Here is a 26,596-nt window from a genome sequence, read left to right on the forward strand (position 1 = left end):
TGGTGAAAACCTAAAAAATGCATTTATTTTGCTTATTTATTTGATTATTTATTCAAATAAGTAGTGATATAATACGTATCAAGAAAAAATGAAATTGCAGATTACTTCATAAAATGTAAATAACGACTTTTTGAACATCTATTTAAAAAAAAAAAGAACAATCATGATAAATGCAGCTGTCAATCAATTCTAATTATCTCCAACTGTGTGCGTTCAGGCGTGAAGAGATTTTCACACTTCTCTATGCATTACGTAAACAGAGGCTGGGACTGGCTAATTTGGCACGGATTTTTCATGCTTCGTATTCAAGGTCCATGTTGTATGTTATTGCGTCTAAATATTATTGTTAATATTGGAGTTATCAATTTAACATGTAAAATATATCGAGTTGCTTGGTCCCCTGATTACCTAAAACATTATTTACATGTATATTTATTTTTTGTAAAATACAGGTAAAGAGGAGTTAATAATTTGAGTAACAGATTTAAGAAAAAAACCTGGAATTTCACTGGTTTTTTTTCAATAAGCTGTTTAAATTTTAAGTGGACCGACGGTCCATCTAGTCCAGAACATTTGGTAGACCTTCCAATTTTTTGGTAGACTCGGGCCGCCGGTCCACCGTTAGTGTCGAACCCTGTGCATTGGTTTGCATTTTTGAACATTTTGTAGAAGTCTTGGAAGATATGGTTGTTGAGATAGCTTGTAAATTTTTAACATGTTTAAAGTGTCTTTTTTTTAAAAAACTTTTGGTCTTTCAAAGAAAATCATGCATTGATATCTGTATGAATTGTCTGAATTGAGGTTAAGTTACTGGCTTGGAAGATATATAAAGGTATGAAGATTTAAAGATACACATGTCACTTATATGCTTATTTAGAATATCAATTGTGCATTAGCATTTTGCTATCGTATTCACACAAATTTTAATCTCTTATTTTATATCTCAGAATTTATCGTTTTAAGGGTGAGCGTGAACCAGTCTGAGTGTTCAGTGCTTTGTGACTTTAGTATATATACATTCCAGTGTTAACTTCCCATTAAATGACTGTATTTATGTTTATAACGGAAGATACCTGTTAAGTAAATGAATCATTGTAATAATGCTTATAGTGTAGCCAATTCTTAAGTTTTTATCCTAATTAATGTACATATAATTTGTCAATGTTGCAGCTGTTCAATATAATATTCTCATTGATGATGAAAGGTCATAAAATTTGAGAATATGTCACATTAAACCAGGTGTAGAGAGGGTTTTTATAAGTTATGAAGTGCTAAGAAAAAGAAAGATGTTTATCAAATGTATAAAATTTATTTTTCATTTAAAAAAGAATACCAAAGATAGGGTCTTTGCTTGGAAAATGTTATTAAGAAAAGGAAATTGAATATCATTGAAAATTCTGGCGTAAATATAGTTGAAATTGTATGTCATTTTTTGAAGTTTTTTAAGTGGTACATTGAAAGAAATGAATTTTGTGAAAATATACTTTATGTAAATGAATGCAGGACATCTTATAATATAAATTTGAATATTCACTAAATATTTAAATGTGTCTATTACATGTGTTTAGTAAGTATTAAAACTGTATCAGTAAAACCTATTGTTATAAAATTTGATCTTTAAAAATATGTTAAATAATGGTTGTTTAAGGCAAACTGTATTTATAAAACTATATTTGATGTTGTCTTTGTCAAAATCTTAAATGTTTCAAAAAGTATTCTTTATTTAAATATAGTTCTTTGTAATTTTTAGCCAAACACAGTTCAGCATTAAGGTTCATTTTATATTCTTGTTAAGGCTATCTAAATTTAATTCCTTGGTTCTCAGGCCAATTTTCTCCAAAACAAATGCGGGAGGGCGGCATTTTATTTTTAATTTTATTGGCAATAAAGTAGATGAGGGAGGTATTTTTTTTTTATTTTAATTTCCGAATTTTCTTTAACATAAAGATAATTTTTTTAATCACAGATATACTTTCCATTTCTGGTCAAATTCTCTGCCTTATCCATTGCTTAACAGTGTGTAAACATCGTAGGTAATGTCCTCGAATGTATTTTCAAATGAAGTAGCCAAAATCTCATTGTAAATGGCTACCGGAAGTGATATTTGAATACTAAACTACGAAACAAATGAGGGCAGAATTTTTTTTCCCGGATTGGTCTCCGCAATACCCACTTTTTATTTTTTCAAAAATACAATAAAATCGGCAATGCGGCTACCTCAAAACGGATGCGCGCGGGCCTGAGAACCAAGATTTCAATTTTTTATAGCCTAATATACTTCTGTTGCTTGTTCCATAAGTAATGGTATTTTTTTTTTATCCAAGAGTATGTTGATTTTTTATTATTATCAAATACTGTGTATTCTCATATTGCAAACAAATGAAAGAAAGCTATTGAATGGTTAGTGTTGTGAAAATGTATTTTAATTGAAGTTTAATATGTTCATTAAATTAATGATATAATGCTGTTGTTACTTTTAATGTCTGAATTCCACACACGAGGTATTAATAGATAATTGGAAATATTTTTTAGATTCTTAGGATTTTCATAGTTTTTACCTTCAGTGAGCCATTTCTTCACCTTTTGTGAGCCATTTTTAGCTTTACTGGTCAGAGAGCAGAAGAGCTTATGCGATAGTAATGTGTCCGGCATCCATCCGTCTGTCTAGCTGTCTGTCCGTCTGTCTGTAAACAATTTTTCGAAATGCTACTCCTCCTACAGTTTGGTCTAATTTCAATATAACTTGGCAGACAAGTAGACTACACTAAGATACATAATTCTGTGTATCGGTTTTTGATTTCAATGAACGATGTTGCCATGGTTACTAAGAATAGAAATTTCTGTAAAATTCTTTCAAAATGCTACTCCTCCTACAGTTTTGGTCTGATTTCAATATAACTTGGCACACAAGTAGACCACACTAAGATACATAATTCTATATATCGGTTTTTGATTTCGATGAACGATGTTGCTGTGGTTACTAAAAACATGAGTTTCTGTAAAATTCTTTCAAAATGCTACTCCTACAGTTTTGGTCTGATTTCAATATAACTTGTACACAAGTAGACTACACTAAGAACATAAAGAGACTTTATCAAGGATCATTATTCTATATACCAGTATTGCTGTTTTTAAGTTTTAATTCCCAACTGCTTAAGTACTTTTCTCTTCCTTTGGTATATGTACAAACCAGTAGAGCTTCAGTCTCGACAGAGACTTCTGGTTGTGAATGGCCGTAGAACATTACCTTTTCAACAGATTTTTCTCTATTCTTATTCCATTAATTTGCAAAATAATGGCGTTGGAGACGAAGAGGTTAAGTCTAAAGCGTTCAAATTGCCTCAAGATGGGTCAGCTTCAAAGATACTGATATTGAGGAGAATGCGGACGAGGCGTGTTTTAGGAAGAAAATTAGTATTTCTAGTAGTTCTAGCTGTTCCGTCATCAAGATAACATATAATAACCAAGCTGTGGAAATGAGGTACACAGTCACTAGGTCCCGCTGTGGGATTTGAACCCACGGTGAAGGTTCAGCATGCTAGGACTCCAGAGCAGCACTCTGTATAACCACTGTGCCATGCGGACAGCCGCGTGTTACATAAAAATTACCAATGGCATCTCTTTGTATAATGCCATTTGAAACATTTAAGATTAAAATACGTCAGCTTTCTAATTCAGCTTTATTTTGTTTTAACCCGGCAAGAACCGTGTAAATCATGGACTGGAGGCTTTGAGTGGAGTTATTGGGTAGAGTTCGGAGTGAGTATGGAGTTAAATTTTGGAGTCTACTTTTTTTTAAACATGAAAGGAAAAAGATTTTCAAGAATTTTTTTCATACTTGTTCGCAGTTCATGGCTTGCCACAAAATAGATTCGCAATTCACACCATGACCTAATTAAAATTTGTAAGTTTCTGACAGTGATGCATGTATTTGGAGTTTTGTAAAAAAAAAAAATACACCAGTCGTGAATCGATCAAATGATAAGATAACCCTTAAAATGTTTGGACACAGTTCAATATAATTTATCAATAGATGCATCGTAAATTAAGTACGATGTACTTAGATATGTCAACAAATCTGTTAGGCCCAGAGTTTGTAGCAATTTATAGAATAAGACGGTAGTTTTCCAATATCATACTTAAGAGCGAGTCTACGAGAAAATCATGCAAAATTAACAAGCTAATTCAGAGAATTTGTGTCCCCCGCTTAGGGAAAAAGTAAACAATGCACAGTTCGTGGGGAGGGGGGGGGTCGGATCCCCCTGACTGAATTTGTAGAATTATTAAATGTATACATGTATACTGAAGCGAATAAAATATGGCAATATGGATATAAAGATTCGATTGCTTATTCTTTATTATGTGTATAGAAGATTCTTTTTATATGGAATATTTAACACTCTGTAATGATGATCTTATGAGTTTGTACAAGCCACTCCTAATAAATTTTTCATTTCTCCTGCTGATACTATTATTTAGTTTAAAAAAAAGTATTTCGGGAAAAAAAAATTTATGATTCGCCGGGGAATCGAACCCGGGACCTTTCACATGTGAAGCGAGAGACATACCACTAGACCACGGGGCGCTCTACCGGAAAGCAAATTATATGCAATCATGAAGTCACATACATGTATACATTCATGTTCGGTATTGTCAAAATTTTACACAATATACGGTGTTTGTTTTATTTAGCCTTTATTAAACAGTTCTAATAGATGTAATAAGAACATAACGTCCGCCGAGAACCTGTTTTATACACAATAACTCTCCTCATGCCCCTGTGCTAAAAATAGCGACATGTAATACAATAAATACTAATAAAACAAACGGGGCGGGGCACTTTGAGAGGAGTGAGAGAGGTCCTAGGGAGTTTTGGTATAATATTACATAGCAAAAGTTCAAAATCTTCTTGAAATATTGCCCGAAAATGATAGTGTTTCATACAAACAGAATGTATAAATTTATGACCTTGAACTTTGACCTTTTGACCTCAAAATCAATAGGGGTCTTCCTTAGACCACAGGGAGTTGTTATGTAAAATATCATTGCAAAAGCTCAAAGGGTTCTCGAGATATCGAGTGGAAACGAAAGTGTTATAACAGACATAATTTGCTTATTTATGACCTTGACCCTTGACCTTTTGACCTCAAAATCAATAGGGGTCTTCTTTAGTCGATAGGGAGTTGCTATGCAAAATTTCATTGCAAAAGCTCAAAGGGTTCTCGAGATATCGTGTGGAAACGAAAGCGTTACAGACAGACAGAAAGACGGACAGACGGACGGACGGACGGACGGACAGACGGACGGACGGACAAACCCAAATTAATATCCCCCACTTTTCAAGCGGGGGACAAAAATTTGTTACACAAGTCACATTTTAAAAAGATTATTTTAAATACATAATTTTGAAGAGAATGGACCTATATAACTATTGTGAAATTTTTTTTAACAAAGATGTCCTCCTAGTCGAGATAGCCCCGAATCTAATTATAGCCCACAGGTGGGCTGGATTTTCAAAGAAAAATAGCACTTTTATAAGCCCTTCAAAAAATAAAATGAATCAATGATTTTGAAAAATTTTGTGTTTTATGTTGAATTAATAAGTATAACTTTTTGTTTATAGTTGAATTTTGTTTACCAGGTCTTATTAATTTGGGAAATTCAAAAGGTTTTATGAGAGAAAATTCACTTGACTTTTTATATCTCTATGAGAAACGCAGTGCTGTGTTTGATACAACGGATGAACTTTTGTTTATAATTATCTATCTGATTTAATTAGTTATTTTACACAACATATTTCAAGGAATTTCTTGGATTTACAATGAATCTCGAGATATACACTTTTGAATCTCTTTATTTTTTACCGAAATATCGATCTTTTCGAACTCTTCAGTGTATGAAGAGTAAAAAAGTCATTATTTACATGGAGGGAAAATGGCAGCGATGTCGTCGGGTATGTGTGATTTTGGTGAAGATTGTGAAGAAACGGCGATATATTATTTAAACAGCTGTGTTAAACAAACCTTTCACTACCTCAGATATTTGGACTCTTAACTCTAAGGATATAGATCTGCCCGAAAGTTATTTAATTCTATCCAGAGCGGGTATCGATGTAATCACACTAGCACAGCTAAACAAGAATCAGATACGCGCTTGGTCTGTACTGGAAACGGAGCGAGAGATCTTGTTTTGTCATGGTTTATCTAAAACGAAACCAGACTGAGGCATCACACCAGTTTTGAGCCGGGAACTTTGGTTGGACACTTTAATGCGTGCGTTTCAGAATTTTTATTGTCGGATGCTCTCTTAAAGTAAATATTCAAAATTTTGTAATTAATTACATACAGAAAGACCAGTTCTTCACGACCAGCGTATTCAATAAGTTTTTTGCGCTTACATTTTAATACTAGGCATAAAATACACGCGAGTGATCCGGAAAAGGAGACGACCCGGAATTGGCGACTCCACTGTACTATAATTTGGAGATTCTGCTTGGGAAGTCGAAGAGATTTATTACTAAAATTTTGTTTTGTTTTTTTAAGTAACAGAAGTTCATAAAAACAGGTTTGACAATTATTCTTTGAAAATTAAATTTTAGTGCCTTTTGAAAATATATTGAAGTCATTTTTATATACAATAATATAAAGAGAGATTCTCGATTTTATTTCCTAATATAGATCGAGAGAAATTTTCATTTTATTAAGGTTTTGCATCATTTGTTCTCAATATTTTTCCAATTATACAAGATATCGGCACCACTGGCACTGAGATGTTTGAATTAAATCAGTGCATCAGGTCATTTGTTCACGTTGTTTATTCCACATAATCCATATCCTTAATTGATTGAAACAAATGGTTTAATTAATACAACAAAGTTCAAAAGTCAATAAGGAGTTACTGTAATTGATTCCTGTCAACAAGTGACAATTACTACATACATTTGATACATGTAAGTCTAACCAAGTAAATGGTCGTACATGTATGCGAACCGTCTTAATTGGGACGAAACGCCTCAGTGCGAATGGTCTGTGGGGACGAATCGTCTAGCACTGAAACAAGAAAAGATAAATACAAAGCATATTTGATGTTTTACACGACGATCCTGTAAATAGTCATTCAAATAATATACACGACGGTCGTGGGAATAGTTATTGAAATTATATACACGACGGTCGTGCTAATAGTCATCGAAATTATATACACGACGGTCGTGCGAATAGTCATTGAAATTATATACACGTGCGAATAGTCATTGAAATTATATAAACGACGGTCGTGTATATAGACACTGCCTGAAGGTAATAAGAAATTTGTCAAACTGACCAAGTTATGAAATAATTTCCTTGAATTATTATACTTAAACTTGATTTTTTCCCTAAACAATTAAGTCTTGAATATATATGATTCCTAAACTTGCTACTTATGTAGTTAAAAGTTTATGGCAACAAAATGACATAACAATAAGTTTAGCTGCAGCAGATCTATAACTCTCTGAAAAAATACATATTTATGACAATCCCGGAGAGCTATTGTGCTAGTTAGAATAATCTAACTGTGTCTTGGAACACGCCCTCACCACAGTTCGAATACGTCCCATATACTTGCAATGTAGCAAATCGGAGCGGATCCACTCCGAAATGATTTTGAAGAATATAAAAGGATTTGCACAGGAAATAACTACTAAATTAATCAAAACAACCCTTTTTGAGATTGCATATAATTATGCCTTTTACCCCAAAAAATAATCCATATAAAGGCAAAAATCCAATAAATTTTGTCAACATTTTTCTGCCATGTTTACAATCGGAACTCTCTAGATTGTTCGTAGTAAACAGTGGTAAATGCACTGATTACAAATTATCGCCCGTGTTTCTTTTGCTACATTACGAATACACGGAACGAATTCTATCGTTAAACCGGGTCCGTAAGAAATTTATCATTTTAACGATAGAAGATTCTATCTACTATTGTGCCACCCATTTAAAAAAAAAGGGATATTCATTGCATACAAAATGTTGCACATAGTTCTGGATTAATTATTCCAAATTCTTACCTCAGTCAGACAGTAGGAAGAGCTAAATTGTTCAAATAATGACCCCAGGGGGTAAGGCAGAGCCACAATGGGGAATCAAAGTTTTACATAGAAATTATATAAAGGAAAAATCTTTAAAAATCTTCTTCTCAAGAACCACTGGGCCAGAAAAGATGAAACTTGTTTGAAATCATCCTGGGTTAGTGTAATTAGTCTAATTAGTCTAATTATGGGTAAGGGGGGTCACAATATGTATTACAAGGGGGAAATCTGGGAAAGAACAGAATGGTCAAAGCCATTCAGGTAACGATGTGGGCCGTGAGCCTTTTGTTTTTCTTTTGTTCGTTGGAATTGGTAAATTGACCAAATTACGCACGCCAAACAAGACACTTATTGATATTGGATTTGTCCCTTATTATATACAGGTCCATATTTGCCCTGCACCAGATACTGTTTGTTATTTCGGTATGATGTTTATGAATGGTTTCATTAAACTTTCAGACTATGCAAAATTAATAAAAAAAATCTTGTATCTTTTAGTCGCCAGAGTTTTTCAGGTGACATTTTTCTATTAAAATTTGCAGTGTGGAAAATTAACGCCTGACCGATAGTCCGAATTTATCCCAAGTTGACTCGGGCTACGCTGATCCGAATTTAAAAAGACCGAATCGTCTATCCCAATTTCAGCCATGAGTAAATTGAGATTGAACAGATCGAGACGTACGTATTATACACTTCTACTTCTCTGGATTCAATAGAAAATCAAGCATGTAATTAATAATAAAATAATTCTAAGACATAGTTTTATATTTTGTACCTAAAGTATTATTATTACCGTAAATCTCAAAATTCAGAACATTGCGTATCTTTCAACAAATGAATGATGATTGTGTACTACTTTTATCCAATGCTCGCTTCATGTTGCACATCTGTCATAGCAAATTCTGGCCCCTGGTTACTAGATGGAAGCGTGACATTAAACACGAAGTGAACTTTAAAAAGTCAAAAAACTTAAAAGGGAAGCCAACAAAGATAATTTAACAGTTTGTGTCCTTCACAAACATAATCTTGTCTGAAGAATGAAGGTCATATACAAATAATTTGAAAATAAACATGGCACATATTTTCGTGAAGCACGGACACTGATTTCGAACTTTATTTTGAGATCGTAATAAAGAGAATGTAACAGATACATATACTTCATCAATAAAATGAATATGATAGAAATATATGCCTGTATATATGAAAATGTACAAAGTTATAAATATGAATATAAAAACAAGTGCAATTTTTCGTGTTTACTTTTGTGTGTGTGTTTTTTTACTGGCAGTCCCATTTCTCTAAGGTCTATCCCAATTTAAAATGAGATAGCCCTGTGGACTATCTCCTTCTCCTGGTTAGTTTCGCACACTGAATTTGTCTGTCATGTGTAGATTATAAATTTTACAATTCATGACCCCTGAGGGGGGTAGGGTGGGGGTGCACAATATAAATTTGCAAGGGGGGAAATCTGGTTAAGAACAGCATCGTGGCTAAAGTTTCCTGGCCAAAGGGTGAGCAATGTGGCCCATAGGCCTCTCTTTTTGTGATTACTAATAATCTTATATAAAGTTTAAATACATTATAAGATAAATTTTCTACAATTTTAGATGTTAACAACAATGCTAATCCTGCTGAAGAAACTCCAGGCAGCAGAACAGTTTGACAGTGTCCAAGCAATAGCCAATGAACTTACAGAACAAATGGCTGTGACTGAAACTAATTAAGTTCAATATTTTTGTACCATAGTTTTACTTATATTGTTTATATATATAATATCTGTACTCAGATGTGTGTCCCTCATATACACGTGTAATTACATTTAATTCATTGACATTTATTCTTGTTGGGATTTATCAACTTCGAGGGTTTCAACAAACAATATCATTTTGTTGAGATGTTATTTCATTGATATACTGTGTATTTTTCAATAGAATGAAAGTACATCTTTTCAGAATTTTTTTTTTATTTGTTCTCAAACATGAGACATATTCTGGGGTAAAATAATTTATCAGAATGTAACTTAATGTAGAATTTTGAATGTTCTTTTTCTTCTATAAACATTCTAATACAGTTTTATAGATTTACAGTCATATTACATATTACCTGCACTCGGACTTCCTAGGATGACTCGTACCTCGCACATAACCTCGGACGTCAACGGTGATCTACCATCTTGCTGATTTCGTCATGTGATCTTATTTGAATTTCTTTCAAATGTCATACATTTGAAATCGGAGTTATTTTGTGGTAGACTCAGCAGTTTTTTCTTGCTTTCAAAGTCTATTAACATGAGGATGTAATCTAAACCTGTTTACGATAAAGAATTGGACAAATTAATAAACATTTTCGAAGAACGTTATGCAGAGCGAAATACGAAATGAGTGATAAGGCAGTTTCCGGCGGAGAAATGTAAGGATTTGCTGCGTATTCCTCCACCAATCACATCCGAGGTTTGAATGGAGCGCAGCGGAGTCAGCCGAGGATTGCCGATTGTATTACCTGTGCTTGAATTTATTGCATTGTGGTTAAGTAAATCCATTCACATTCAAATCATGTCTTAGAGGACAGAGACAATACAAGTAGTTTTATGGTATGAAAATTGCATCAATTCTTGTTTTATATTTTTTAGCAATCATGGCCTTATGCTTCAAAGGATTATTAGAAGTTTAGAATTATTAAATGTGGTCTTATAAGTACATTTCAACCCGATGTCTTCAAAAAAGTTCCAAACATACATGTCTGTGGAGCTCATTACTTTTTATCAATCATCATACTCTCCTTCAACTATACTTACTGAAGATATTTGATATTGAAAGTATATTTAAATACAGATGTGTACATTATATTGTAATGGAATACTTTACATGCACCTGGATCCATAGATAAGGGTCGTACCGATATATTTTTTTGTCCTATTTGTCTGTTTGTCTGATTATCTGTTTTTCTGTTGTCAACTTTAACCTTTGCCATAACTTTTGACCTTGTGACCTTGACTTTGACCTATATGTTGAAAATAACTTTTCAGAACTTTGTTGCCAAAGGGCGTATAGTGCTTCACAAACACATCTTATTTTTATTTAATCATCTTTAAAAGTATTAGTGAAGTTAACTCCCTCCAAACCCTTTGAGGTTTGAAAATAATTGTAAGAATGGTATATTAGTGTAGTCTTTTCAGAATGTTGTAATTGAAGCAAAATTGATATTTATTGTACCAGGTGTGGATTATTACCGGGAATTTTCATTTTACAAAATATGTGATAAATATTGAGATTTGAAACATTAAAGAACTAGGTCTAATATGGGCTGAAATTGGCCTCGTTGATTTAAAAATTGGTAAAGGTTTGTTTTCATCATAACTTTGTTATATTTTATTATCCGACAAATTCCAATTTTTGGTAAAAACACTATTTAATGACCTTTCAAGGAACAAAAAAAATTTTTCTCTCTTTACTGTGTATCAGGTTTTATGGCTCTTAAAATTAAGGCAAGAAAAATCTATTTTTAGAACATCTTGAGATAATTGGAGTTGTCTCTCATTGGATGTTTAACAAATTCAAAAGTTTTATAATGGAAATGATTAACACTGTTCATATGTGTATAAAATACACCATATCTTTCCCCAGAAATTTGTTTGTAATAAAGTAAAGCTATAAAGGTAACTGGTATTTTTCATGTGTTTCATAACATTTTGAGCCAATGACAAACATAGATGGCGCTCATATACACTTTGCTAATCACCAGATTTTGACCAAATTTACCGAAAAGTCTTACAATACCTTGAAATGAATAGATATGATAATGGGTAGTGAAATTGAGAACCTAACATGAATAGCTCTCTGCATGGTTTTCTCATAGACTCCCTCTTAAACATTTAAATTAAGTTAAACACACTATACCACTATCTTCATGATTATATAAACTGGTTCAAACACCATTTCTTTCTTGCATTAAAAGTTACTTTAAGATAGGAGCGATTGTCATACTAATTTAAGGGTTGTCATCACTCACCATGAAAAAACAACAAAAATAGATATTGATCATATCTGATTTGATTTTATAGCAGTTTATCCTTATTAGACATTGAATAAACTGTTCGTTTTCTAACTGATTGTGAAAGCTTTGTATGAAAACATTGGCTCATAGGGAAAACCCTATCCATTTTCAAAGATGCTGCTTATATTGTGAATGATGACCATTTGTCGGAGCTAACATTACTAGTATTCTCATATATTATATGTTATCATATATTGCATTCTATATGAGATTATATAAATATTATTCCTTAACTGGTATCACATTCCATTTCTTTCATTTAACTTCTAAACTGATAACACGGAGAATCATCAATATACTGTATAAATACTAGTAATTCAGTATTACAATATTACTTGACAATGTTTATTTAATTCTTCAATTTAATGTTCGTGAATTGATATTCCTATCTATAAAATGTTTAAAGAAACTAAGCTGATGGTTGAAAATCTATTAAGGAGATAATATAGTAAAATCTTTCTTCTTCTGACATGATTACATGGGACTACATATACACAATGAAAGTTACTATGTGAACAAACTTTGATAGGCTTTTTGACCCCACAACTGAACAATCTGAATAATGTAGGTCAAAATGTTTTTTAGACGGTTGTTAGATTTTTAAAACTTTGTTCACATTTCAACTTCCATTGTGTATATGTTGTGCTATGTAATCCGTATTATACTGAAACGCAACATCCTATTTTAGGGTGAAATATCACACCCGGGTAATTATACCGCAAATATTTTTTGGTATCTAAAAGGTAAGGATATCTTCAGCTTGAAAAAAATAAATTCTCTTTTCTTTTCCGTAGGCGATGTAAAGACTTCTTGAAAATTACTTAAGTGCTAGGAAAGTCTCAAAATAAAGGTGCCTAAAGAGATGCAGGGGCATATATAATGCACTACATCACGCCTTAACATGCTCTTATGTGTCTTTAACATGAAGAAAAGTCCTTGGACAGGAAGTCCCAGGGTTATTACAATGCCCTAGGCTAGAGTAGAGAAAAATCGACCTCATCATTTGAAAACAGGCATTCAAAAATGGCAAATAATATTTCTTTCGATCAGATGTGGAGATTGATTATTAACCTTTTGCATTGTAGAAATCAAACTTCAATTGATGTGCATGGCAATTTTGCACGCTGTATATTGAATGGCCGGGGCGGGGGTGTTTTAACAGCCACGTGTTACTTTCTTCAGTTAAAAGATAATCATTTAACATTTTTATTAAATCTCTGATGTTTTTAAATCGATTTTTACTTGTAGATCACTGTTTGTTGCGTGTCTTTTGCGTTTCAGTATAGAATAGATTTCTCTACATAATTTCCTTTAGATCTGCAACATCAAACTTAGTTGCTTAACATGCGACTTTTAACAATAAGAATATCAATGTACGCACATTAACTTAATATTATAATACTGTATTATGCATACAGTACATTGCAGTCTCTCTACGTTATCAGTTTAGAAGTTAATGAAAAGGAATGGACTTTGATGCCAGCTAAGGGATGATGATATTTATAAACTCCTAAAGAATGCAATGATATAGCATATCCTATACAGGTATGTTATTCTCTGGAGAATTACGTTAGCTCACATACATCAAAACTAAATGGTCATCATTCACAATCTTAATAGGAATCTCTATAATAAATGGACTTTTCTAGATGAGCTAATATATGTTCTCTTACAGAGCTTTCCCTATCAATTTGAAAACTGACAGTTAAATCAATGTTGAATCAGGATAAACTGCTACAAAATCAAATCTAGTATGACACAGATCTATTTCCGTTGTTTCATAGGGAGATACGTTAATGTAAGACACGAAACAAGAAAAAAGAAACGCTAAACAATGGAATGTAAGATTTAGCATAAAATACTAGTACTCAATGACCTCAAAATGTCAACAAATGGAGACAGCTTTTGGGTTTGGAAAAGAGATACAGAGTGAAATGAAAACCCGCACAGCTACTGAGTATCTCAAACACACAAAAAGTTATGACATATTTCATTAATAAAAGTATCCAGTGGCGGATTTAAGGGTGGGGGCGCACCCGGCGCCCCCCCCCCCCCCCCTAGAATTGTCAAAATTTACGTAAATCACAGTTTCGTATGGAAAATGTAAATAGGTATACTTGGTAGACCTCATTTTTACCCTACAAAATCTCTAGAATCCAGGAGCCCCCAGACCCCTTGCCTACTTTTGGCGCCCCCTCTAACTTCAATTCCTGGATCCGCGCCTGGTATCAGAAAAGTACATAATTAACCTGAAAGAGAAATATTCTCTTAAGTTTTAAAAAAAGTGTTTGAATTTTACTTAATCAAAGTATAAACAAAACATTATATAATGTAAGTAGACATCTACGAGGGGTGATCAAAAAGTTCGCGAACTAATTAAATAACTTCCGTAAAAGAAATGATATCTGGTTTCAGTGACGAAAATGTTCCAAAGTAGTCCTCTCCTTTTTTAATGCGCATCTGCAATCATTCTGCCCATCACGGATCACGTGATATGCTTCTTAGCGTTCTGTCACAGAAGCTTATAATTAAATTTTTCTGACTCTTAAATAACTTACCATGCAAGTTATTTTTTGCAACAAAAACAGTCTATATGTCAGAAATGGCCAAATCTCTGTAATAGTATGGGTGGATAATGATATCCTTTTGCAGAATGAGCATGCATGGTGACCACCAAAACCCAAGTTCTCTATCTTTTGAGCGTCGTTTTTTTTATGTGGATAAAGTATGGGTGCTTTCACTTTAGATAATTTAGAGATGTGTTATGATATGTTTAAAGTCTAAAATAAACGATATTTTAGGGATTTGATAATTATATTATTGTAAAGATATTTATTAATTTTTCTAACTGTAAGTTGGCGATCTTTCAAATCAAATTGCTTAACAAAGGACACGTCTCTCTCCCAGTCTGCTTTCAGAGGGCAACAGAACAAACATCATTTTTAGACATCTTTTCCTTCACTTAAACACTCAATCCAATTAATGACAAGACTTATGGCAAATCTTTTGTCTTCATAAACCGTGTACAAATTATTATAAACTTCTACAAAGGAATTTCTAAGATATACGTTTAACTTGGCAGCCGTTCATTTCTCGAGTACGGCTGAGTCAACCATAATTTGTCACAAGTGCTCTACCTTATGACGTCATTTTCACACCGTGACGTCACAAACACGGGACAAAACGTTTCATTACATATTTTATTTCTATACCATGTGCATGACTCTATGTGTGCCAAATTTCATTCTGATCTGAATTGAGGTATTGTAAATATAGATATAGTTCGCGAACTTTTTTATCACCCCTCGTAAGCATATAGGCGTCTATAATGATATATTATGTTATATTCTCATTGATGATGAAAGTTCATAAAATTTGAGAATTAGTCACCTTAAACCAGGTGTAGAGAGGGTTTAATATGTTGATGTTTTATTATTATCAAAAACTGTGTATTCCCATATTGCAAACAAATAAAAGAAAGTTATTGTTTTGAATGCATGGTTAGTGTTGTGAAAATGTATTTTAATTGAAGTTTAATATGTTCATTTAATCAATGATACAATGCTCTTGTTACTTTTAATGTCTGAATTCGATGAATTAAAGTTTATTGGAAATATTTCTTTAGATTCTTAGGAGTTCTATCATGGATGAATTTTCATCTATAGTTTTCTATTTCTGTGAATGGCGGGGGAAAAATCACAGCAGCTTTTTTTTATTCTTAATCCATTAACTTTGCAAAATTATGGCGTTGGAGATGAAGATGTTAAGGTCAAGATCTAGCTAGTAAATAACTTTAGACTAATTTTTTGGTGGTAGATCCATTATGACGTCATAATCAATTTCAACTTTCTTTTTCCCGAACATATACTTTACGGCTTTAGCAGAATTATGTAGAAAAAGGGGTACCGTAAATCTGGAAATTTTTACTGTAGATAAATTTTTAACAAATTTGCGCGTGCATTACATTCGTAGAAATATTTTTCTTAAAAATAAATCAACATGTAAAGGATTTTTTTTCTGAAAGTTGGTGTCTATTTTTAACTCAGTAAATTGGCGATCGTAAGCACTGGTCATTTTAAAAGAGACACCTGTTTATACTACTGTAACTACAAGCTAATTAACCGTGCGTGTAAATTGCCCTCATTATATGCAATATCCTCCGATGGTTTGACAAGCACTGAGACGGTATGTCCTCTTTTAATTATTTTGCCAAAAAAGAGAGACCAATTATTTTAAAGCAATATGAGCTGCATTTTTGAGAAATTTATTTTGCTGGTAAAATGTGTTATTATGAATAATTTCTACGTAACTTAAACCATTATGATCAATAAGACCAAAATAAAGTTTAAAAATGGTTCAGAAGAAATATTTCTGTACGATGGAATATAAAGTATATATGAAACCATTATTGTACAGGATGACAATAATGCAATTTTGCTTCAACCAAAGCTCATAAAAAGATTTTCCATCGCAAATATGAACAACAGAAGTTCATAGATGTTCTATTTTTCTGTCATTGAAATAGTTAATTACAAATTTGCAAAAAAAAAAAAAAAAAATTCTGATGTCAAACATGCAGCTCATATTGCTTTAATTATCTAACCATGTATTAATATGGGCGATAACTCGAACTCAGTGCATTTACTAGAAAGTTCCAATTGTAAACACGGCGTGTAAATTTTAGGTGAGAAAAAAAAACAAACGTTGAGAAAAATTCGTTATATTTTGTCTTTATTTAGGTTATATTTTAGGTTATACGGCATAAACAACCTCTTAAAGAATTGTTAAAATTAGTTTAAAAGTTATTTTCAGTGCAAATTCTTTTGTTTTTTATCTTTAAAATTGTTTTGGAGCAATTCTGCAATTTCTTGCCACGTTGCGAGTATATTGGTGGTATTGTAACAGTGCATACTAATTTGAAACGTAAACTCATATGAAAATCTTAAGTGATTATTTTTAGCGCCAGTGACAATTCTCAAAAATTTGAAGCGTAAAAATTAATCAACAGCTTTTTGACCCAAATTCGCAAAAATAAATCAACGTAAAAATTTCCAGATTTACGGTACATTCATGACATTCAATTTGAAAAGTAAACCGGATACCTATATTAATTTTTATATTGATTTAAAGAAGAGTCCACGAACATACTAATTACCGTTTTCTGAGAGACTGTAGGCAATCTGGATGCATTTCCTATGTCGAATATGAAAAAATCTTCCATATTCGTGACTGGTTTTCTTAATTTTTCATTGAAAATGACAGTTTAAAATACAGTTTTTAATCTGGTTTACCTACAAATTATACCCCGAAACACCTTATTTGACCAAGCTAAGTTGTAAAGCATCAATAAAGGAATTTATTTTTTAAATTTGATAAATCTGTAGGCACCTTTCATTTACTAGATCTTGACCTTAAGTTTAACATGTTTAATTTTCAAATTGACTTGAGAAAGGTCAGATTCAAAGATAATGAGATCGAGGAGAGTGTGGACAAGGCTCATTTCAGGAAGTACATCAGTATTTCTAGCAGTTCTAGCTGATCCTCCATAACCATCAAGATAACAAATTACAGCCATGCTGGAGTAGTGAAGTACACTGTTGTCCCTTAAGATAGGTTACATTTTTAAATCAGGAAGAAGGAAAATTGAATGCAAAATCAGAAACAAAGATACTCTCATCTCTAGTGTGAGAAAAAAAAAACAGTAATAAAATTATTGATCGAGAAAACAAAACTAATTGTATGATATGGACTTGGTGTCTGTTACACATGGTCGCATTTTTGGGATGTTCGGAAGTAAATAGTCTCCTTTTTAGAGTAATATTTAATTTCAAACAAAAATATATTCTTATAGGCTATGAATTTTATAATTATTAAAATGACTTTTGTTCTCTTCCCGGAAAAAAATTATTGCAAAAAGTTTTTGAAATAATAAATGTACATGTTTTTCCAGTTCATAAAATCAATACATGCACTTACAAAATAAATAAAATATATGTCAATATTTAACTTTAGGAAGCTCTTAACACTGCAAACTAGATTATTCTAATTTAGTTTAGTTTTTCAATTTCAAAAATTTATTTACTTAAACTGTAAAAACAGTATAGAGAAGATATAAACAGGAAATATTTACAGCACTATACAATTGCTGTCAGAGTGATCTGTCCGTAGAAGTGAGATAGAAACAAACAAGATGTGTTTGTGAAACACTGATGCCCCCCGAATGGCAACAAATAGCGAAGGTTAAGCTTTCTCAAATGCAGATCAAATGTATTGGTACCTAAAGTAAGGCCTTTTCACAATACAAATGTGAAATATAAAACCCTAGCACCAAATGTTCAAAGGTTATGACCAAGGTTTACGTTTTTAAACGTAGGACAAATTCCGGGGTCACGGTCCTAGGGTCAAGATTGTTGGTTTCTAAAGAAAGGCCTTGTTATAAACATAACATATGGGAAGTATGAAAGCCTTGGCCCTTACCGTTCAAAAAATAATATCCAAGGTTAAAGTTTGTAAAAAGTATGTCAGAGTCTAAGGTCAAGGTCAAAGGCTACGGTCAAAGTTGTTTGATATCTAATGACAGGTTTTTTCACAATAATTACATATGTGAAGTATAACAGCTGTAGCCTTTACTTTTCAAACGTAATGGCCAAGGTTAAAGTTTGTTAAAAGTAAGTCGAATTCAATCGTCAAGGTCAAAGGGTCAAAGTTGTTGATATCCAAGGAAAGGTCTTCTCACATGAATTACACATATGAAGTATGTAAGCTCCAGCCATTACCGTTCAAAAGTTGTGGCCATGATTAGAGTTTTTTCGTGAGTACAGAAATCTCCAAGGTCAAAAAGTCAAAATTGTTAGTTTCAAGTGAAAGTGATATTTGAAATTAATATTTGAAATATGAAATTCCTTGTACCTATCGTATAAAAAGTAGGGCCAAAGTAAAAGTTTGGATTTTTTGTGTAAAAATGGGTCAAACTCAAGGGTCAAAGGGTTAAAGTTCTTGATATCAAATGAAAGGTCTTGTCACAAGGATTAGATTCGTGAAGTATGACATCCCGAAACCTAACTCTTCAGAAATTATGGTCAAGTTTGTATTTTAAAAATAGGTCAAACTCCAAGGTAAGGGACAAAGCATCAAAGTTCTTGCTATCCAATAAAGCCTCTTTTCACAAGGATTACATATGTGAAGTGTGAAAGCCCTAGCTTTTACCGTTCAGAAGTTTCGGCAAAAGTTGAAGTTTTTATAAGTATAGAAATCTCCAAGGTCAAAAGTCAAGGTTGTTGATACTCAATGAAAGGTCTTGCCACAGAAAATACATATGTGAAGTATAAAAGTCCAGGTATCTACTGTTCAAAAGACATGACCAAAGTAAAAGTTTTGAATTTTTGTGTAAAAGTGGGTTAAACTCCAAGGTCAAGGTCAAAAGATCAAATCTGGTGGTATCAAAAGAAAGGTCTTGTCTCAAGGAATACACATGTGAAATATGTGAAATATATTGTGGAAGAACAATGCAATGTAATCGCTTCTGAAAATAATCTTACTATTTCATGACTCTAAAGAAATTTCGGGTTAAAAAGGTAAGTGCGGTTTTAGGCTAATTATAGGATTCAAAACATTATTCACATCGAAAGAAGATTTACTCATTCGATCATTTTATCTTTTTCATCGTTATTAACTTAGAAATATTTAAAAACAAGTTGCACCGTGACAGAAAATGTAGACAAAATATCATCTTGCTCTGTGATTGGGTCGGGATTTGACCTCTGACCCCGAAATGAAGTTCATACAGAATTGAACATATTTTCTCTCAATAGGTTCATCTAAAAAGTTATTTGCAAATGTAGATATATAAACTAACACGTTATAAGCTATCTTATAAAGATAAGTCTTAAACATGTTAAATCCTGTTTAAAAAGTTTACTTGGTTAACCTTAACCGTCTTGTTCAACCTCTTAGCAAAAATATACTTTAGGATAATATCACGAGAGGGACAATTAGAAAAGGGTTCATTTCCTTCTTCACTGACTGTACATAAAAAGAAACTTAATTATGAGTTTTCTACGGCAAAGGAAGTACTGTTATTGACATAAAGATATAATTTGATACTAGTACTTTCAGTTTCTTCAAAATGTTGCGTGCAGTCAATACAGCAGTTGTTTTACAAATATGTCTCTTTCTATTAATGAAATCTGTATTTGGTGAGTACATCATTTTGATAATTACTTTATGTTTTGAAGTTAAAAGTCAAACGTTGAAAAGAGTACAATGTTAAGAATTTTTAATGAATTTGGTTGCAGTAAAATTTCAAGGTGTATATAAGGAAGAGCTCATGAAAATAATTTTGCTAAGTAGCAATCCTTATTTAATTGATTTCAAAAATAATTTGCATTTTTAATCAATTATAATTAGTTTGGACAAAAGAAACACTTTCAGAGATAAGATTTTTTTGTACGTTTTTCTGAAAAACAGAATTTGTATTGCAGCAAGCTTTTATGTGTAATATTTATGCCATTTAGGAGATAATTTTAGATTTGTTATAATTTCAAATTTTTTTTTTTTTCATTTTCAAATATATATATTCAAATATATACACTTAAAACAAAACTTCTAAGTGTTCACTCTAATAATTGTATTTATATAAAGCTTCATGATATGATGGTATCATATTTTCAAATTATTATATCCAATAATTAATCTTCTAAAAAAAATATAAAAAAAAGCAACTATCACCGATGAAAAACCAAGGTCCCGTGACGAAACGTAAAGACAATAAATTTGTACTTTGTGGCACGTGTTTTTTGTAATCAGCATCTTTTTAAGTCAATTATCCATTTTTAAAAACTGCTTTTTTAAAAAAAGCACACAAAACATTGGCAAAATGACCATTGAAAAAGGAGGGAGAGCCGTTGAAATGCTGATATCTGGATCATCCTTGCACCACGTTTTACGCTTTTTTATATTATAGCGTTTATTTGTCTTTGATATTATTTTTGAAAGTAAACAACCAGTAAAGACTATTTAAAATCATTTTTCTAAAAGATGTGCGTCATTTTCATCGCCAACTTATCATAAATTGAAAGCATTGGACAAAATTTAACCAAACTGGAAGTGATCTGGATCCCCCTCCCCTCTTCCACACAATTTCAACGGTTTAGACGGATCCTGCAGTAGGTGTGGCAGTAGATGGGTCAATCTATTCAGAGGTACACAGTATCCCTGAAAAAAGTGTGTCTTGCAATAATTAGAGCGAGTGGTGGTCTTACTCCATAGAAATTATTTTATGTGAATTTTCATTGATAATTGTACATCATGTCCTTGACACTTTGCTTAAAATTCTGACAAGATTCTTACATGAAATTTAAGTTAATATAGAACTGAAATATACATCAATCATTAACCATGAATGAAAGAAATTATTCATTGTAAGCTTAAAAAATGTCAGGTTAACATTTAGAAGTTTGTTCAGGGTATATATTGATTAGAGATGACATTTTATTTAAATATGTACATGAAGGTGAAAACAATACACAGAAATTATCGATGTTCTAAATTATACCAATAGTGTACAAGAGGCCCATGGGCCACATCGCTCACCTGAGTAAATTTGGCCATTCTGTTATTTTACAGATTTCCCCCTTCGTAATACCTATCTTGACCTTGCACAATCCAAAAGGGTCATGATTCGAACATTTCAGAATCTACTCTATCCTAGGATTCTTCCACTTAAGTTTCAGCTTTTCTGGCCCAGTGGTTCTTGAGAAGAAGATTTTTGAAGTTTTTATTTTGTATATACTTTAATGTAAAATTTGGATTCCCCATTATGGCATCATCCTACCCCTATGAGTCATAATTTGAATAGTTTAGAATTAACACTACCCCAGGATGCTTCCACACTAGTTTCAGCTTTTTCTCACAACTGTAACTAAAACGTATAGAGAATCAAACAAAACCCTGAGGAAGTACTGAGTAGTTCTGCGAAAACCCTGAGTGGTACTGAGCCCGGTACTGAGTTAACTGAGGTAATTTGTAGTCATGCGTAGCACTTAGGCTTTTCTCTGTAGACACTGAAAACCATGCTGAGAGGCACTGAGGTTTAATATGTTGATACTGAGGTGGTACTGAGGATTACTGAGGTATACTGATGTAGGGGCCACTGAGCTGATACTGAGTAGCCCTGAGGTATAATACTGTGGCAATCCTGAGTAACACTGAGGCTATTTTCTCAAAAATCATTATTTTTCTTATGAGTTTTATTGTAATGTAATGGTCAAATTTCTTTCATTTTGTGCCCAGATCATTCTTCAGGGCTCATATTGCCCTTGTCCTGTCTGTTTGTCTGCAACCCTAACCCTAACTTTCGCCATAATTAATGAGCAATAAAAAGATAGAGACTTCATATTTAATATGCATAATCCACTAATTGATCTCTTTCAAATGACACAAACGTCAATGACCTTTTGACCTTGACTGTGACCTATATGCTAAATTAGCGGTTTCGTACCTTTCTCCATAACTTTTGAACCATAGGATATAGAGAATGAATACATTGTATTTGGTATGCAAACTCCCGTAATTTTAAGAGTTCTTTCAAATTGCACCAAGGTCAATGACGATGACCTTGACTGTGACCTTTATGCTAAAAATATGCCAAAACTTTTGAACCATGAGAGATAGAGACTTCATATTTAGTATGCATTCTCCACTAATTAAATAGAATTTCTTTCAAATTACACCAAGGTCAATGACCTTATGACCTTGATCTTCTCGATGTTAGGTACAATGGCCGCGTACATTTTTTTCGGTATCTCTTGCGATTGCGTATATTACACCCACGCGTAATGTTTGATGGTCACAAACGCGTACTTAACAACCAGTGTAAATAATCACTTTTACAGGATATGCTATAGCTTTTTTAAATTTTGTAGCCGTCGGGCTCATAGTGTTTCATAAACACATCTTGCTTTTAAACTCCTGTCAAATCAAAATGTGTATTTACAGGTATCTTGAAACACGTCAACAATTAAACGGAATTTGTTTTTGCTTCTTGCAGTAGCCAGGCGTACGTTTGTACGCAAAAACGTCCACATCATTTTAGGGAAAAAAGGAGATCGTGATCGAGAGGCAGTCGAAGATTTTATGCTTTTAAATCATTTTGCAATAAATAAATACTTTTGAAAATATCAAAAAGAAATGTTTAGAAACAATTTAATAAACAATAAATAATAACAGTTACTGAAATAAACAGAATCAGTTTAGAGGAAAATATGATACATGTAGTAGACATCTCTCTTTCTGAAATCATTAGATTTTCCTTGAATCTGGTTTACGTACTGCTGATTTTTTTTCTAAGAGCATTAATACATTCTCATATACATGTACAACTCCAACCGATTAATTTTTCATAAGTATTTTGTCTCTTCAAAATTCTAAAATTGTTTTAAGTGGGCTCTTCATATTGCATAAACAACGATACAATGTATCGGGCATATCCTTTCTCATTTTGGAGTGTTTGTCCATATTTTCTACAAAAACAAAACAGACCTCGAAAACATGGGTGCATAACGCATTAACAAACTTCAAAGTTTAAGAAAAATGCGATCAGGAGGGTCGAATATGCTCTTCTAAATTCAATAGCTGTCGGGGAGATTGCCCTCTGGATCCTCACCAGGGCTTAACCACGGGTCCATTGGGGACATTAGGCCCCCAACCCCCTGCCTACTCTTGTGTCCACATCATTAGTGGCCTGGCTACGCCACGCAGCACTGTTAAAGCCTACTGTGAGAAATCAACGGAGAATAGACGTGCAAAAAAGGGTTTTTTTAATTGAATTTATTTTAATTAAGCTGTTTATTTATCACAGAACTTTAATACTTATGGAAATAGCATGGTATAACCTACTTTGTACTGCATGAAGTTTAGACCCATCAATTAACAGTCACGTGATGAATGTATAGTTCGTGTACTGAATGTAGGTCATTAACAAATTTCAATATCGCAAGGGCATACCCTAGTTGAAAATACAAGCTATTAATTGTTTCTGCATACATTGTACTTTCTGAAAAGTGCTGCTGCTTTGAATAGTTTTAATAGTTAAATTTTCAAGTAAATAGGGCAATGTCGAAATATGTATGACTTTTACCAAATAATTTGTGTGCTTATAAAATCATGCCCTCGAATTAAAGAAAGCAGCAGCACTTTTCAAGTTAAGAAAAATATCCTTTTTTATATTTAAAAAATGGTACAGATCTATGCAGTGTATGCCCTTGCGAAAGTACGATTTTATGAGGAATCTCGATGTAAAATATACGTAACCTGTACATAAAAACACGACATAATTAATAAAATAAATTCTCTTGATAGTTAATGAATAATCGCACTAAACAAAGGATATGCGTTGGTATTAATCGATTATTTAAAACCTGTAAAGAATATTCCATTTAATAATAAAACGCATTTTTCATTGTTAAAAAATTCCCCAATCTGCCTCTCACAGAACATGAAATACGTCATTTTTACCAAAATGACGTCATGTTTACAAGTTCATCGCGATCAGTGCTTTGTTTATAACCAGCTACATGGGATTTAACTAGCAACTTTTTTTAATGCATTGATAAGTTATATTGTTGTTTATTATGCTAATACAATTAAAAGTTGCAAATTATTTCATTTTCAGGTATTATGAGAAATACAAAAAAGTCATATTTTTGTGTGATGTCACAGTAGACTTTTCCCGTATAAATTAGGCCCCGCCCCCTTTTTCAAGCCTTAACAATGCTGCGCACTGCTGTATCTCCCTTGTAAATCACAATACGATGATGGTTGCCTGCGTGGCTCCGTGGTCCTTACGTCGCTGGTTCGAATCCCACTATGGGACGTTGAGGCCGGTCCTTTGGATCAGGCCGTATAAACCGAGGTCCCGTATCGCAGTAGGTGCTGGCTCGAAAAAGATTCCTCACTGCTCAATAGACCGATCATAGAATCATAATTTGCAGCCCTCCAACAGCACGTGGTGGCGTCTCAATATGAGTTAAAAATTCTCGAGAGGGATGTTAACGTAGAACCTACGTCGTATGACATCATAACTAGTGAATGTGTTTAGCCTGTGCTAGTTAAGAAATAAGATATCATTTTTAGAGTTGCATTGGGGTATGACGTGAAGTCGGTCACGTGATCAAATTCTATAACGCCCGAAGGGCGTCATAGTAGATTTGATCACGTACCGACTTCATGTCATACACCAATGCAACTCTAAAAAATGATATTTTATTTCTTATATTTATTTTTTACGTTTTCATTATTTTACAAACAAACATAGGCATTATTTAGACTTAGATTTTGAAATGCAACGTAACATTACTATGACGTTATGTGACGTCACAGTCGGAACTTTCCAAATTGCACATGCAGTTTGCTTTCCATACGCAAGAAAGTCTGATCATGTGACCGACTGCATGTCATTGAAAATTGAATTTCATTTTTTTAGTACTGTCATATAAGGAAAGACATTGGCAAATGTAAATATATCCATTAAGACGTCATAATTGATTCAATGTAACTTTTTCCCATACCTTACAGCTTCAATAGAAATGGTAGAAAACATATTCACAGAATTCAATTTAAAATTATGCCGAAATAATCTTCATTCAATTTTTTTGTTATAAGGCTTAATGAAATATGTTTCTTGAATTAGGGAACCTGTAGGCACCTTTCAATTAATAGATCTTGGCCTTAATTAAGTTAAGAAATACAAGACCATCTTGTGTAATGAAATAACAATTATAATTGTTTTTATACAACTTTCTGTAATAATGTAAATGGTATGTACATGTAACTATTTTGAAGGAATGCAAAAATCCTAAAAAAAAAAATATCTTCAGTTTCCAACTAAATGTTTGTAATATGTTGATGAAATGTGTCTAGGTCAAAGATGTATGTGTTTTAGATTGTGTGTACATTTTGTGATATCTATCATGAAATGATGTGCATTCCTTTTCATAATTATTTGTTACTTATTCATATACATAATTTTTCTATTATATATGATCTTTTTAAAATAAAAGTACAATTTTTGATAAACATTTTTAATCTGAAAGTAATTTCAAACAGTCATTTAATAATTAAATCCCGTGTAAGTGCAAAAAGGTCAAGAATATTAGGATCGGAAAATTACTTATCTCTCATTAGTTAGAGGGGAAAGGTATATAATTTAATCAATTTTTGTAATCATTTGGGTATGTTCTTTATCATATTAAAAATTGAAAACATTGTGACAAAGAGTTCTGAAAAAATATTTACAAATGTAGGGTGAAAAATTGACTGAAATAAATAGAGTTCATTTGCCTATAGTTTTGAAATAGTGGACTTGTCTTTTATGTCAATTGAATAAAAAAGAATTTATTCTCGGGAAATATTGTTTTATACTGTTCAGTTAATAAACAATAAAAACAACGATGTTAAAGAAGTATTTTTTTT

At 32.5% G+C, this 26,596-nt stretch overlaps 1 protein-coding gene and 1 long non-coding RNA gene across 7 annotated transcripts in view; both read left to right on the forward strand.

Moving 5' to 3' along the window:
- LOC134269188 (uncharacterized) overlaps positions 1 to 26,596 on the forward strand; it is a 76,073-nt gene that overhangs the window by 21,807 nt on the left and 27,670 nt on the right. The window contains exon 1 of one of the 6 annotated variants that reach the window (XM_062751405.1): positions 20,186 to 20,322. The exons of the other annotated variants lie outside the window; for them this stretch is intronic. Within the exon in view, the coding sequence (XP_062607389.1) occupies positions 20,253 to 20,322 (70 nt within the window). The 5' untranslated portion in view covers positions 20,186 to 20,252. Of the gene's footprint in view, positions 1 to 20,185; positions 20,323 to 26,596 lie in introns of those variants that run through there. 6 annotated transcript variants of the gene reach the window in all.
- On the forward strand, positions 1,677 to 2,469 carry LOC134269190 (uncharacterized). The gene is made up of 2 exons (XR_009992519.1): positions 1,677 to 1,789; positions 2,269 to 2,469. It is a non-coding gene; the product is annotated as an uncharacterized LOC134269190 (long non-coding RNA).

This window comes from Saccostrea cucullata, unplaced genomic scaffold, assembly GCF_032062105.1.
Source record: "Saccostrea cucullata isolate Sc308-1 unplaced genomic scaffold, CSIRO_AGI_Scuc_v1 ctg962, whole genome shotgun sequence".
Classification (NCBI taxonomy): Eukaryota; Metazoa; Mollusca; class Bivalvia; order Ostreida; family Ostreidae; genus Saccostrea; species Saccostrea cuccullata.